This window comes from Stegodyphus dumicola, chromosome 11 (assembly GCF_044657685.1).
Source record: "Stegodyphus dumicola isolate Sdum_Otavi_A_Nest chromosome 11, ASM4465768v1".
Lineage (NCBI taxonomy): Eukaryota > Metazoa > Arthropoda > Arachnida > Araneae > Eresidae > Stegodyphus > Stegodyphus dumicola.
Window position 1 is genome coordinate 78,771,528 of NC_140778.1, and position 17,251 is coordinate 78,788,778.

Genomic DNA, 17,251 nt, shown 5'->3' on the forward strand with positions numbered 1-17,251 from the left:
AAGCATGTGCAAATGCAGTGAAATTGATAGAAACACTTTCCTAAAACAACAATAATTTATATATAAACATAGAAATAATACATATTTATTAAATACAACAAACCTTAATGACTGACTAAAACAAAAATTTTAAATTTTCGGTTTACTTATTATTTAAAATCAATTAAAAAAAAGAAAAGAAATCTGAAAGCTTTCATACTTTACATTACGCCCAAATGGGCGTTTTTTTTAACGTTTTGTGTGCTACTTTTATTTATTAAGTATCATGTTCTTCGCACTTAAACCATAGAATTTTCGATACACAGTCTCGCGTGCTGCAGATAAATTATTATTATTATTATTATTTTTTTCATATTGCCATTGATCGCTTTGAAATCGGTGAGTTTGTTAATGAAAAATTAGTTAAAGTATTACAAAATATGGAACAATAAAACAAATTTCAAATTCCAAATTCGGACTTCCAGATACCCATATTCAGTGGAAGATTACATTATTCAAAATTTGATGGCTAGTATTTGGTGGCAACAATGTGAAAAGTGAAACAACGCTTGTAGTTAAACAACGCAAAATGCCAAAATGAAATTAATAGTCCTTCAGGGCAAATTTCCCCTTTCAACTAAAAAAGAAATTAAAAATGGTAGAACGGTATAATAGAAATTCATAGATTCTTTAATACCCACGAAAAACTTTATTATTCGCGAAATCTTAAAAAATACACAAAAATTGATTGAAATATAATAGCGGATAATTACTCCTGATAATATACAGAAAATATAATAGCGGATAATTACTCCTGATAATATGCAGAAAATATAATAGCGGATAATTACTCCTGATAATATACAGAAAATATAATAGCGGATAATGATTATTAATTTAGCTTAATTAATACTGTTATCTTTTGGCTAAGAATGTGTTTGAAATTGCTCCAAATTATGAACACTTTCGCCTGAGCTGATCTGAATTTAACGCAGTTTGACAGACTTCGGCGGACCGTGTTTATGGGCCTCTAGTGTGGGTAGACGATAAGAAACGTTTCTCACTAGATAAGGGAAATCCTCTTAGACGAGTCACGTAGCCCAGATGACGGGAAAAAAAATTCGCGTTTGGGGAGAAAGAATGTATTCTCGGAAAAAGAGGATGACTCTTAGCTATCCAATCCATCACGTGACTTTCGCTATGACCCGGATTGAAGGCTACAGAACTAAGGAGCGATTTATAATGCCTAAATATCCGGAGAAGTTATGTAAGTAATGTATAGGAATAGAATAAACCCTCTCTAAGAGGACCATTCAGCAGGTTTGACACGATTGTAATTTTTTTGTGAAGGCGGTTACGTTTCAGTTAGAATACCTATGACCCTAATATCACCGTAGGCCAACGATTCTTAATCGGTGGTACGCGTACCACTGGGGTACGCGAAGAAACAAAGTATTTTTCACTATTAAGTTCAAAGATCTCGCGAAGAAAACGAAAAAATGATAGAAATTTCCTGTGATCTAATTCTAACTGAAGATTTCAAAAATAACACACTTGTTAACTTTGGGCAGAAAAAAAGAATTTAAAGGTGTTTCAAACAAAGCTGTTAAATTTTTATTGCCTTTTTCCACAACCTATTTGCGTGAATAAGTATTTCCTTCCAAGTTTTATTTGGAAAAGCAACACAGAGCAAAATTAAAATTGGATCCTAATTTGCGATTAAAGTTAAGGGAAATAAGATCAGACATAAAGAAATTGATCTCTCTTAAACAGGTCCAGATTTCACACTAAATTTTAGAATTAGACTATTATAACTTAAATTTTAATAATTAAAATAGTAACCGATTTTTAATTTAATATATTTTTATGTGTGCACATTTAATATAGCCAACAGGTTGTGCAAATGGCAAACTATATTTTGTTTTAATATTTCTATTGAGAAACTGAAAAGTAATCATTGTAAAATGTACTGGTGGTACTAAAGTTTCTGAATTTTTGTTTAGATGCTACGCGTTAGTCAAAAGGTTGAGAACCACTGCCATAGGCGATATGTATCGCATGTTGTGATTATCAATTTGCATAATAGATTTAGGCTATTTAACAATTTGGGTGTCTGTTAAAGAAAAATACTATAGCAGAAGTACGTATATCGGTTTATTACTAGCATTATATTAATTAAATTAGGAACTAAATATATAGAGTGTACTGTAAGCGGGAAAAAAGCCTCACTGAAGAATTTATTTTATGTTTAATTTTCTTAAATACTGTAGGTAAATAATATTTTAACATGTGGAAAACAAATCTTATTTTTTTTTTTAAATTACAAAAGCCTAATAATATATTATTTATTAATTCATGATACATCCTAACTTATTAAAGTATTCATAAAATGAAGTCTGTCTACTTAATTTCCTGTTTAATTACTTCTTTTCTCGAACAGTAAGTTGTCAACTTATCGTATGGTTTAAAAATAGTTTTTCTGAAAGCAATTTCTGAAATTTAACTTTTTTGTTTTGTAGACAAATCCAAGGCTACTGAGACACCTCATGTTAATTATTTAAGATTCACAAAATTAAAACAAAGACCAACAAACAAAAGTGCTTACGTGCACTAAATTGCCAGCTTCGAAATAAGTGCAACTGGTAATAAGAATGTAAAAAACAAAAACAAAGTATGTGCAGTAGAGAAATGCGATGAACAATGAATGATGGATCATAGCCGGCTTAGCGAAACCAGCTGAATGCTTTCTCTGGAAATTTATGGAAATACGACAGAAAATTGGAAAAGTATGTACACTACTAAAAAAATCTGATGTGTACACCACATGACTTCCTTGTACGGAATATTAAATTATACGCATTTTTTCTTGCGTTTCGTTTAAACTTATTGGATTGAATTAAATCTACTTCGCCGACAGTGCATAAACCACAATAGAATAAATGCATTCTTTAAAATTCACTCTATTTGTTTACCATAGCGACTCTCTGGTGCTAGGTTCACTTAACAGTATTATATTTCGTTCATATTATAACTCAGAATACACAAAATTTATATCATTTAAAGAATTACCCAATCGTTGACACATGGCTTATCGGCACTTAAACAACTTTTAAATTGTTGATAATTCTAAAAATATTGCATACAGATTTACTAAAGGCATAAAAACCTTAACCGGGAGATAAGAACAACATAATTCAATCATTTTTAAAGCAAAAAATGTACAATTTACAAACATATAAGAGTAAAGAAACTGAGATCACTGAGCCGGGTAACAGAGTGGATATATTTATAACTATATTTATATACCTTTATTTCCGATTTTTATTACCGATTGCAACCAAAATAAGAGGTGCACATCTACATGTTATAGTAGTCCAATATACAAAATTTCAACGTTCTGAGGCTACTCGTTTTTGAGTTATGCGAGATACGTACGTACGTACGTACATACATAAGTTGGTACAGACGCCACGAAAAATTCTCTTCAGAATTCCTTTTAAAGCAGTTTTATATATATATATATAGGAAGGAAAAGAGTCTTTTATTCTGTCCTTACGCACAGATATCACGCAAAAACATCGTTAAATTGCATTCGATAGCGGTCAAAATGGATATTTTCGTTGAAATATGCTGCCTGAAACTTTTCGCCATTACAATACTTCTTTTTTACTTCGTACAAGGAAGTAAAAAGGGGGGCAGTTCTCTATCTCCCGTTCTACTGCGCTGATTGACGAAATTCAAATTTCGTTTTTTATGTCTCAAAAGCGCGAATTAGGATATATATTAGATTTATATATAGCATTGTTCTAATATAGGTATTTTGACACAAAATGGGACCTTTTCTGAAGTAACATACCATTTTTTTTCATATTTCGATTCTACGATTCAAGTTACGCCTAAATATTAAATTTCGTAAAATCTGGAGTGAAATTTACGGAGAAATTCACAAATTTATCTTGGTATCTCTTTTTTAGTTTGCGCCAAGAATAATTCACTTGGCGAATTTCTTTTAAATAAAAAAATGACAACACTCTACGGGGGGGGGCGCCTTTTTATCTGCAACGCCCGGAGCTGTGCATTTCACATCAAGCATTGTTTTGTTGAAAAATGACACGGGCAGTACCCCGCGTATGAATATTGTTGTGAAAATAATGTTCCTTTTAATTCTTCTTTCTGAGAAGTTTTAGAGAACTAACTTCTGCTCGGCTGCACATTTATTCTAAACTGCAATATGTCGTGAATCTTCTGTAGCCTAATAGGCTATGATTGTCAAGAGTACTTAATATTAAAACTAGTCAATGTAGCATGATAACTCTTTTAGCCTTTAAGGGCCAACCAGCAGCCGAAGTCGCTGAACAGCGGTAGTTCGGTCCGGGTTTCGAATCCCGGAAACGGACTGGCTGCATGGCCGTTTTCATCGTCTTCCCAATGTGTAAAGTGCATACGAACCAGTTTGCCTTTGGAAATCTTCCATGAAGGCATCCCGTCCCTTAGGAGATAGCCCTCGAGTGCTTTGCCATAATTAAATAAACCGAACCTTTCGAGAGAATGAACGTCTCTTATTTCCTAACTTTAAACGGAACCTCAGTATCACATCTCATCTTTTATTTGAGATATCACCTGCAAAATGCCAACATCTGATGATTTTTCGCCAAATCTTGGTAACATCGCGCAGATCTTCTAGATGTTGAGCATAGACCCTTTAAATCCAGTTCCCATAACATAAATTGTATTGTAGTACTCTACCTCAGTTAAACTAGTATGCATGAGTTTAATGGAAAATTCAGTTTCAGTAGAACTCCAATTATCCGAATCATTTGGGGTCGGACTCTATTCGGATAATAAAAAATTCGGATAATTAGATTTTTTCCGAAGAAAGGGTCTGCATACACTTTAATTAATTACTGTATGTTTAAAATGGGAAATTCAGTTACAGTAGAACTCCAATTATCCGAATCATTTGGGGTCGGACTCTATTCGGATTATTAGATTTTTTCCGAAGAAAGGGTCTGCATACACTTTAATTAATTACTGTATGTTTAAAATGGGAGAAAAAAAACCATTTTTAAAGAAAAAGAGTTTTAATTAATTAAAATAAAAAGGACACACTTTTGTGTACATGTTATATAGCGTACTGTACAGTACTTTGCACGTGCTGAAAGTCATTATTTGCTGAACATCTCGGTCAAAGTAAGCTGTTTGATGGACACCGTGGCTGCACTTAAAATTTCTTAGCTAGCCGTTACTTTCTTTAAAGGATGAACAACAAAGTTTCTGAGCTAAGATCTTAACGTTTTTACAAAGAATCGTACCCAAAATTGGGTTTCCCATAGAACGTTGCTACAGAAACCGCTTAAAAACGACGTCTTCAAAATTTTTGTTTGTTGCTGCATTGACTTTCTTGAAGAACTTCCATCTTCGTTTTCAAGCAGTGCCACGAAGTTTAAAAGGTTAATTAAAGGAGATTTGCTCCTTTTAATGTCTGAAATCTTTGATTGCCCAACACTACGTTTCCGTTTCAATTTTTTTCTTAAACACTGAAAGCGATTCGGATGGTCGGAGTTCGGATAATTAGACTTATACTGTATTTACTTTTTTATAATATTCCATAAAGTTTTTTTACTTCATCTTGCTTTCTATATGTTTTCAATGATTATTATATTTTATTGTAACTGCGATTGTATACATTTTTTCTTCAGGAATTCCACGTGGCTTACGTTTTTATCAAAATGGGCAATTCGCCGAGGCCAGGTGTTTGGGTCCTAGAACGTTCAACGGATAATGGAAAGACCTACACACCGTGGCAATATTTTGCTGATACTCCCAGTGACTGCGTGCAGCATTTTGGTGAAAAGGCATTGGAGCCTCTTGTGCGGGATGATTCAGTCATTTGTGAAACAAAATTTTCGAAAGTAGTCCCATTAGAAGGTGGAGAGGTAAGCTGCATTTCTATATATTTTTTAAACTATTTGTGTTTCGTAATAATTTTTAAATATTCAATCTAAGAAAGAGAGACTCTGTCACTTAATTTAAAAGTAAATGCTCAAATTTATAACGAAACAACAATTTATGGCAACCATGTATATTGTATCAGATTCTTAGGCTCATCGTTGCATTTTAATTCGTCAGTTATCCTGTTTGGAACTAAGTATGTGGCCAAGCCTGAAATCATTTTATGTTCAAAAACAATGTACAGTCTGTCTATCATAAGAAAAACTCTCGCCCGTTAGTCTGCAGCTGTCTGTTACCGTAGCCTTGACCCATTTTCCGTAGGGGTATCTTGAAGATGGATGATAAAACTCTTTTCCCCTCAGCCAACAGTCGCCAAAAACAAAATAACAAGTAAAGCAGCCCTTGGTTCGCCCCCATTTGAAATATACTAGCCCTGTTGCTATAGTGACCGCTACCTGACAGACATTGTGGAGCTGTTCTTCTTGTAGACAGACAGTAGTCCAGAAATTACAGAACTGTACGTGTAAGAAAATAAATAAAACGACAACTATACTAAAATGGCGAATTCTATTCTTTTTCTGCTTACTATTTCATAAATACAACTCTACGCCATTAACATTTTCCGTAACAGGACTGAAATAAGCCTCATTAAAAATTTCATGGTGTAGTATTGCGTGCTGTGGTAGGAACAAAACGCGATAGTATCATTTATTCCTCTGGAAGATTTATCGACAAGAAAAATGGTATTACAATAGCTTGTAAGGAGTTTTTAGTGCGTCTAACAAGCTTGATGCTAACACTGACGGAAAGAATTTAATTAATGATTGGAGAAGATGTACTCTGCGCAAAGAAAAAAAATGAGACAGTTCTATATTGTCCGTTCTACTGGGCCGATTGACGAAACTCAAATTGCATTTTCCATGTCTGGAAAGCGCAACTTAGGATTTATATTAGATTTATATATAGCCTTGTTCTAACATTTGTATTTTGACACAAAATGGGTCTTTTTCCGAAATATCATACTAATGTTTCCATGTTTCAATTCTACCACTCAAATTATGCCTAAATTTAAATTTTGTAAAATTTGGTGCGAAATTTACGGAGAAATCCAAAAATTTAGCTTGGCGCATTTTTTCACTTTGCGCCAAGAATAATTCACTTGGAGAACTTCTTAATACATAGCGACCTATTTTCCTTTCCCTTCCATTGTGCAGGAACGGAAAAAAAGTGACATCGTTCCTACTTTCAAGTAATTTTAACAAAGTGCGTAAGCCACATTAGATGCTATTATTGCTTTCAACAAATATGCCAAATTTCAAAACGCGCCAATATATATATTGACGTATATCCTTTAAAATTTTGAATAAAAGGCTCTATTTTTTGCTGGTGTACTTAGAAATACATCTACTTTAAGATGACAGTAAAAATTTTATAGATTGTAATTCAAATTTTTTTCCCAAAAATTTATAGAAATTATTTAAAAATACAAATTTAAAAATTAAATCATAAAAATGGATGAATTTGTTTTGGAATGAACCTAAATTTCGAACTGTGAAAGAGGGAATGATATAAGTGTAATTAAAAAAAATAGATATTATTAAATACATACCAAATTGAATTAACACTGATGAACTAAAATTTTGAGAGCTAATGTTTTAAAAACTACTCGTACGATTTTTACAAAACTGGCAGTTTGGCATAATTTGAGTCGCGGAATCGAAATATGGAGAAAAATTAGCATTTCATTTAAGAAAAAGGTCCGATTTTGTGTCAAAATACCTATATTAGAACAATGCTGTATATAAATCTAATACATATCAGAAGTCGCGCTTATGAGACATGGAAAACGCAGTTTGAATTTCGTCATTCGGCCCAGTAGAACGGGAGTTATGGAACAGTCCCCCCTTTTTTTCCGCAGTGTACATGGAATGAGGCTTCTCAGAAAATGACACCATATCTTTGCTAGTTCGAATTATGAATATTTGAGTTACATGGTGGATTAGCTAACCATTACTCTGTACAAACACTTAAGAGTAATGATTTTTTTAAATCTCGACATTCTCCAGCCTAAAAATGGACTGAGGTGACGGATAATGACTTCTGGTCTACCATTCTAGGCCTGAAGAATTGTCGCCCACCATTTTAATCCAGGCGGTGGTACTAGAAAAGAAGTACATAAATCGGAGTTTCTCAGTACAAGTTAAAACAAGTTTTCGCCCGGACTCTAACCTGGACGCTTTAAATTATAGGAGGAGATATGCTATATAATTCATCCCAACAGCACATGGAATGAGTTCATTCCTTACATTTTTATCCACGTGAGTACATCTCATTGCCACGAATCGTTGAAGTCCACCAGCGCTAAAGTCTCTGAACACTGGTAATTTTGTCTGTGGCTCGAATCCCGGCCAACAGGCTGCCTGCATGGGCGTTGTCGTGGTTTTGCCCGTGTGTAACGTATAAACGAGCTAAGTTTTCTTAGAAAATCCTTCTCGAAAGGCATCTTTCCTCTTAGGCATATATGCCTTGTGTACTTTGCCATAATTAAACTAACCATTAGTTGTTAATTTGTTTCCCTTATCATGTACAGCTACTTCATATAATTTCGCAGGAGTCTGAAAACCTTATTACTTCTTTGTTCTTTAAATATTTCGAAGTGATTTTTTTCCTCTATAATTTAATTCAAATGCATTATTATAAATTTAATTGGTAAAAAATAATAGCTAACTTATATGGGTTATCAGTATAACTGCTGTCTCTCCGCCTTTTTTAATATTTTGAAAGAAAAAATCTTTCATGTGCATATAAATTGGCACTGACAACTATGTACCATCAAGCTGGAGATAACCATTTAATCACTAGGAGAAAAACTAGTCTGTAGTTCAAAAAAGCTATCTACAGTTACAATCAGCAGTTGTAAGCTACAAACAAGATCAGTTTTCAAGGTATGGAAGTCATCAGTGACAGAATGGATAAAACTGTTGCGCACTGGTATGTAGTTCTATTTTTGGTCATAAACACGGTTGCCTGTATAGAGTTTTCGTAGCTTTCATCATGTGCAACATGAATGCGACTCAGTTCACCTCAGAATGTCTTCCATAAAGAAAGATAATCCTGCATTCTTTGCTATAAAAGTGACCTAAATTAACCCTAATAAGTGACCTAAATTAACGCTGTGATATTTAAAAAAAGTTTCATAGGTACTTTTTAGTGCATAATTTAATATTAATGTTGCTGCTTTCATTAAACTTTTGTAGATATTCTTTTCATTTAACTCCTTAAAACGGTGTTATCTCTTAAATATCTCTTTTTATATGTTTAATTTTAAATTAAGAATTGTTTGACTTAGTATGTTTTATGCAAGGAAACTGCAATAGACAAAGCTGCAAAATCCTTTTAAAGTTACACAGCTCTTTAGTATTTTTTGAGAAATTCTTCGTTGTCACCAATATTTTTATCATTTGAACAGATTGCGAAATTAATAAATTCATGTCACTTCAAATAACAAATCTGAAAAGTTGTATTTAACTGGCTTAAGTTTAAAGAATTTGTGAAAACAGGGTTGTGGCAATATGTTGTTGCATCTACTAGTAAAATATTCACTGGTATAGCTGAAAAGTATTCACCTAAAGAAAAGTAATTAATTTCTGATTTTTTGTCACTTACGTGATGGGATTGATCTCAACCGTAGCTATCAACCATTGACAGAACTTTTTGCCAACTATGGCTATGAAAGCTTTCGAATTATCATGTGGTGTTACGTATAAATCTCATTCGAATTCACAAGTGATTAAAAAAAATAAATAAGTAAATTAGGGAACTTTTTTTAAACTACAACGATTTTGGTTTTGTGACCGCTTTTAATAACAGTGCATACAATTAAAATTTTAATGTATGCCTACCACAAAGAAAATTCTCTCATATCCTATTAAAGATCGCCTTTATTATTATTATCATTATTATTACTACTATTATTATTGTTACGAATTTTGTATATATGTAAATAATTTGAGTGAAATTATATGTGAAATTGTAGTATCTTTCTTATAATGCAAGATGAAATGCCTGGAAGAGCCGAAGCTCTGCCGGAAAAATAAGAATACAGGGCAAATCTGTCTAACATTGAGTAAATGGCTATCTCGCTAAATTGGCGAGATATCGCCAAGCTGGTGATAGTTTTGGTAACTAAATTTTGTCGCCAAATTTGGCGGGGTATTGCCAAAAAAGCCAAACTTGGCGGTCATTTGGCGCTATTTGGGTCCATTTCTGCATAACTATAATTGGTACTGTAATTGAACAATTGCAATTGATCCTTATGTGTAACTGTAACCGTATCCAGCCCTTATGTGTAATTTTGAACGTATATGCTTTCCAGTAGCTTCGAGAAATGGATGGCACTAGAGATTTCTCGACGGCCGGAGTAAAACTTTATAAGCGTGGAGAGAGTATTAGTTTCTCAGTTCAGAGTCGAGTACGGAGTATTGAGATACACACACTGTCCAATGAATTAGTAACACAACATCAGTTTTTTATTGGACCACCTTTTGCACGGGTAACTGCTCTGATTCATTTGGGCATCGAGGCTACATGCTTCTGGACATTTACAGAGTCGGCTGGATCAGCACTTTTGCTCACCTTCAAAGAAATGAATTGTATTTTTAGAGTATTAAGTCTTTTGGCATGTAGAGGCCGTGAACTGCTTATTAGCGTAGCTTCAAATACGTTGCGTTTGGAAATTTTACCTGTTGCTAAAAGAGATGAGGATGATAGATATAACATGCTTCTGGAGTGCATTTACGTCCAGACAATACCATGCATTGGCTATGCAGCTTTTTAGATCTTATTATTTAGAAGAAGAGAGTGCTGTCGGATACGTCTTTCCACTATATCCCACACATTTTCTATAGGGTTAAGATACGGGTTAGGCGGTGGCCCGGGAAGGTGTTGGAAGTCAGACTGATGTTCAGCGAACTAATTTCAGGACTTCTGGCACGATGTAAAATGTTAATCTCCGCATATAATAAAAGAAAGAGTCCGTGTGTCTTTCGTTCCTGCTTGTGCGTAAGAAGATGCGTATAGACCCACGGCTAGGAAATTTGGTAGATAGGTGCATCTATACAATAGCCAGGGCACCTCGAAGCCAGTTTTTCAAAATTCGAATTATTTTTTTTATTTTATCTTTTCGATTTTATCGCATCATTTTCAATATTTTCATTCTTTAGAAATGTGGTTTTGGCAACAGTTTTTCATTCAATTGTATACTCGACTGCTGGCTGTTGAAAATCAGTACTGTTGCCACTTGGAAAAATGACGGCGATGATTCAGTGCAATTTTTAAATTTAAAGTTTCTCTTGACTGGACGTTTGTTGAGAGAAGGTAACGGGAAGTTGGTTAATTTATTTATTAGGATAATTAATATTTGTATTAAGGGATATTTGCTTATTTCATTGTAATTTTTTTATATATAATACTTTTTATAAAAAGTTGTGATTTTTTTTTTTTTTTTTTTTTTTTTTCATGAAGTTGTTCTGCAGAATAAAATTTTGCGCAGTTTTTTAATTTAACGTTTGGTGTTCCCTTGAGACACTTTTCTGGTACATTTAAAAGCCATACGAAGACTGGCAGCGTAGCTGCTAGTAGTATTAATGAAAAGTAACTAAAATGAAACTTTTCTTTGTTGACCTAAGTAGGAATTGACTTTAAAAAAAAATATGTTACATGTTCTTTGTAGTTAATTATGTTTATTGAGATTGTTTCTGTGTAGTTTTGTTGATAATAAATGTTATTTGTTATTAACATGATCTTGAATTGTTTAAAAGCATTAAATAAAACTGAATTATTTGACTAAAATGGATTTTGAATTGATTATTATCTACGCCAATATGACATTTAGTATATAAGTATGTATATATAGTTATTTTCAGTTTCGTCTAAGGGTCCAAAATTTCTAGCTATGTCACTGGTTGACACACTTTAGTTTTAAAAACTGTTATTTACTTAAAGTGTTTCAAAATAAATTCTAACTCCTGAATTTTAAATAATACTTTTGTTTTTCCCGTGTAATATTCGATTCACGGTAAATTTTGAGAACCATATTACCTAATTTCTGCAGCATAACTCGTTATTATTATTATTATTAATGTAAAGAAATGCGAGTTAAAATTATCTAAATGGTGTTTCTCGAAACAGTGTAGGAAAAACAGTTTGTGCAGTATATTATAACATGCAGTTGGATTATTTGATTAATTGAAATGTTTGAGTGAGGCGAAATATATGTTTGAGTTACAAAGCAAATGTAATGCTTTTAATCATCTTTTTTCTCAATTTGAAAAACTGTCATTTAAAATGCTTCGTAGTGTATTTAGTGCGAATAAGTTTTAAATATTTTAATAAAACACATACATAGTTGATGAGAAATTTATAGCAAGAAATGAAATCACGAAGTATTACTTGTAATTATTTCGGAATACTTTCGAAAGCATGTTGTTGACTCTACGTTTTAATATTTTCTACAATTATATTTTCTTTCAGATTGTTGTTTCACTTTTGAATGACCGACCTAATGCTGATAACTTTTCATATTCGACGGTCTTGCAAGAATGGACAAAAGCGACAGACATTCGCCTCAGGTTTATGAGGACGAAAACCTTGTTAGGTCATCTTATGTCAGTAGCACGTCAGGATCCTACAGTCACAAGGAGAGTAAGTAGTAGTTTAAAATAAACTGAAAATAAATGCATTTTGCATACATTTATAGCAAGTAATATCATGTTGTGTGCATGTATGTATAGGTATAGTTAAAGAAATCATTCCTTATATATATATAATTGCATAACGATTTTTTTAAAAACAAAATATAATCATGCCTAGATTTTCGCGTATTAAGCTACTAAAAAACCATCAATAAAGACTTATGATGAAATTCAAATTCTGGTCTTTGTGAAAAATTGGTTCTAAATTTCTAACTTTATATCTTTATATATATATATATATATATAGGAAATAAAGAAATAAAAAAATGCATTTAAAAAAAAAAAAAAAAAAAAAAAAAAAAACAGAAGACGTATCTAGTCAAAAAAAGCGCTTTGAGCTACTGACTTTTTTAAATGAATTTAAATAGGAAAGGAATTTAAAACCTAGAAAAATCCGTTAAAAACACTTAACCTATCTTACGTATAATGAGCTAAAAAACTTCTTAAAAGCAACAGAAAAAATTCGAGTACAAAAATATTTTGTCAATCCCCTCTGTTCAAAGATTCAAACAGAACTTCTCAAGGGAAAAGTGTTTTGAAGCCTCAAACCAAGCTAATTAACTGGACCACGCAAACATATTTCGTCCGACAAATTCACAGACTTCAAACGGTATTAAATGAACTCAAAATTATTTTCCAGTTTAAACTGAACAAAAGTGAACATGTCGGGAAAAGAGGCAAATATAAAGTCTCATTATATTTGCCTCTTTTCCCGACATGTCTGCGTTTTCTAAGCCACATAAAGTTAAAAAATGCAAATAAAGTACTACAAATAGAAACTAAAATTGAAACATAAACTAAAAATGAAATCCTAAATCATAAATGGCCTAGTAAAGCTAACGATTAAATGACGAGTAAATGCCAAAGAATAAAAATATTGAAAGGATTCTCAGATATGAAAATATATCTATATCTATATCTGTATCTATATTTATATATATACGGCTATATTATTTGCTTCTTATTAAATCTTTAAATTGAATTTAAGTTACCTGGAATAAATTTTAATAGAGTATCAAAATAGTACTTTCAACAGCGAGGAAGATTAGCAGAAATGCTGTTGAAGGCTGTTGAAGGCAGTGTGCTGTTTGCACACTTTTGTCAGGCACCTAGGATGGTAGCCGCATCCTGTATGTAACATGTACCGAGGCAACATAACGGCAACATAAATGCTGTTGAAATGAAATTATGTTTAAAATGATAAGACAAAAAAATATGAAATAAAAATTGCCTTTTGGGACCATTAAGAACTGTAAAGTTAGAACATTATTGCTTTGTTGTTTTGAGGACTGAAGTTAAAAATTAGAGCTCCATGTATAAAACTAGTTGTAAAATAAATTCGTCTGTGATTTCATTCCTCTTTTTTTTTTCCTTGATAGGTGAAACTGAATTTATAGAAATAACATAATAATCATTCCTTACATGGTATATTTCAATTAACTTTTCATAAAAAATGTAGACGCAACTGAAATCTTTTGGCCAGGCAGTTTACCTTCTTTTAATTAAAACTGCAGCCTCCTTTTTCAAATGCAGATTGTGCCTTTTTAATTCAGATTATTTTGAATCTGCTCGCATTGGTTTATGGATATGAAACCAGAGCGGTGCTCTTAATAGCCCTTCAGGTTCAAAACTGTTTACGCTGCAACCGAAACTGTTTTTTTTTTACAGTCCTATTAATTTTTGCATTCAAACGTACTGTTGCTCATCAGAATGTCATTTAAGAAGCCTATAGGTGTAAAAGATGGAGCTAGGTCGAAAACATTCAGACATATATCAATACATATGTTTAAAAAGGTATAATTAATGGAAATGTTTCACAAACGAATGTTTATAAAGGCTGTATGAGCACCATGATATCCAATTGTTCAACTGTTATAATTTACTCAAAAGAGGATATTTTATAGACAGTTTTGCTTGAAAAATCAGGAAAGTTGAAAGTATCAGAACTTTTTATAAGCTTTTTAATTATAGTACAACTCGAATTACCCGAACTCCGACTATACCAATTGCTAAGAATCAACTGAACAAGAGAAGGAAAAGGAGAAAAAGGAAAACGGAGGTCAAGAACAGGAAAAGGAAGAGACAGGAGAAGATGTCACTTGAATTAAGAAACATTCTTTGTTTCAAAAGATTTTTCCATGATTGTTCAGAAGAAGTTAGTGCTGAGGAACAGCAGAATGGATGGTGTGTGATTCGACAGAGACCCTGGGTTTCAAATTCTAAATGATGATGAACTTATTGAAAGTGTGAGAGAAGAAAGTGTCGAACTTCTTATACCCGAGTGCGACCACATGCACTTCTCATTGTCAAGCGGATGGGCGACTTGGCTGCCCGAAAACGGTTGAAAACAGTCAAATAACTTACTTTGACCGAGATGTCCAACAAGCAATGACTTTCAGTACTTTTAAGTACTGTACAGTACGCTATATAACATGTACGTAAAAGTATTGCCTTTTCATTTTAATTAATTAAAACATCTTTATCTTTAAAAATAGTTTTTTCTCCCATTTTCAACATGCAGTGATACAGCAATTAAATAAAATGCCCTATGTTGATCGATATAAAGGGATTCTCTTAGGGAACGTTTATTGTTCAGCTATTTTTTTCCATAGTTCGGCAACTGTCATATCCATGGCTGCAAGATGTGCAGCCTGCATACATCTTTTGAACATTTTTTTTACATGAAAACATTTATTGTTCAGAAGGTTTGAATATCTTTTAAGCATTTAAAGATGCCATTTTTTATTTTACTTCACAATGATGTATGCGTTCCTTCAATGTAATAATTAATTACTTCTATATTACATTATTGCTTCAATTTTCGCTTTTTCTTGTATTTTGAGCTGCAAGACTGTTTTCAAGAGATTACATGTTTATATGAATTTTGTATGACTAACAGTTTTTTAAAAATGTAGATTTATAGACAGAATTTTCTTTCTAACAATTATTGTGTTTGCAATTAATAAGAAAGTAGTATCATGCTAACCAAAATGGTGCTTTATATTCATTCATATATTATAAAATTTACGTTTTAGGTATAAAACTTGATTCTATTTTCTCTCATTCTTTAAGTAAAAAGATTCATCATTTCTTTGGTGTAGTTTTTGATTAATATTCCTCTGTTGCAATGAGAGGTGATGCAGATAGCTTTAAATTTTGGGTATGATTGTTGAGCTTCTTCACTGTAATTTCTGAAATCTTTAAATTCCAAATTTATTGATAAATTGATTTTTCATCAAATTTCTTGATAATTTCTACACTTTGTTTATAACTGGTGAGCTGCAAATTGAGTACACTGGGAAATGTACTTGCTGTGGCATTAGAGAAGACCATCTGTGAATTACTACTTTTGAACTGATTCAAAATTCAAAACAGTCTTGAGATTATGAATGACAATTTAGTGGTTAAAAATAGTATTCAGACATGGTTTGCCGACTGTTTGTGATCATGGTTTGCCTAAGTAATTCCTTGTAAATCTTATTTAATTTTGCATTTAGCACTTAACAAAATAAACTTTTTGTAAGTAGTTTTTTTTTTTTTTTTTTTGAATGTTTTATTTGTTACCGGGCACTCATATTGGTTACGTGTAACTGGACTAGACATAATTTTTGAAAAAGGGAGCTTATCATCTGTGTAAGCTTCGCCTTTTATTTCCTTAACACAAAGAATTTTACTGTAAAAAATAAGCGTATTTCGATGGACTACAATAGCAGTCTAACATTTGACCTACTATGTGACTGAACTTATTCTAATTGATCATTTAAATATTTGAAAAGTCTTATTTACCTGTATGTTTCAAGTCCGTAACAAAATACAGTACAAAGTCCGTAATCCGGACGTCCATTATCCGGAATGATCTATAATCCGGACCTCAAAGCCACAAACTTTACGCATGCGCGTAGAGAATGCGCATACATTACGCATGCGTAAAGCATACATTACGCATGCACGTAATGTATGCTTTACGCATGCGCGCATTGAAAGAAATGTTTAATAAAGTAAAAATAAATATTAAGCTTTTTTTTTGTAAAATTTGACACCCTTTAGATCATAATTGCTTTTTATTTCATAAATTACGGTTTCATATTTTTAATTGTATAATTTCTGCATGCCATCTTACCAGATTTAAATTGATGATCTATAATCCGGAAAAACCCCTAATCCGTAATCGCCGAAGTCCCGACGAGTCCGGATTACGGACTTTGTACTGTACATTAATATTTGCATGCAAATGTTTAAAATATTATAATAAAATTTCCTGCTTTAATTAACCTTTTAGTATATTAATATTTATTTGTAATTATTTAAGATTTGAAAAAAATTACTCGTTTTAATTAACATTTGTCTTTTGCAGTATTTCTACAGCATAAAAGATATTAACATTGGCGGTCGCTGTGTATGCAATGGCCATGCTGAGACCTGTGACCTGACAGATCCTAGGAATCCATATACTTTACTATGTCGTTGTCAGCATAACACATGTGGTCAACAATGCGAAACGTGTTGTCCCGGCTTCCAGCAGAAAGCGTGGAGACATGCTTTAATAGACAACCCATTTGTTTGTGAAC

At 32.5% G+C, this 17,251-nt stretch overlaps 1 protein-coding gene across 1 annotated transcript in view; it reads left to right on the plus strand.

Moving 5' to 3' along the window:
• LanA (laminin subunit alpha) overlaps positions 1-17,251 on the plus strand; it is a 189,291-nt gene that overhangs the window by 29,660 nt on the left and 142,380 nt on the right. The window contains exons 2-4 of the mRNA XM_085826882.1: positions 5,679-5,915; positions 12,463-12,633; positions 17,038-17,251. Coding sequence (XP_085683008.1) covers positions 5,679-5,915; positions 12,463-12,633; positions 17,038-17,251 — 622 coding nt within the window. The remainder of the gene's footprint in view (positions 1-5,678; positions 5,916-12,462; positions 12,634-17,037) is intronic.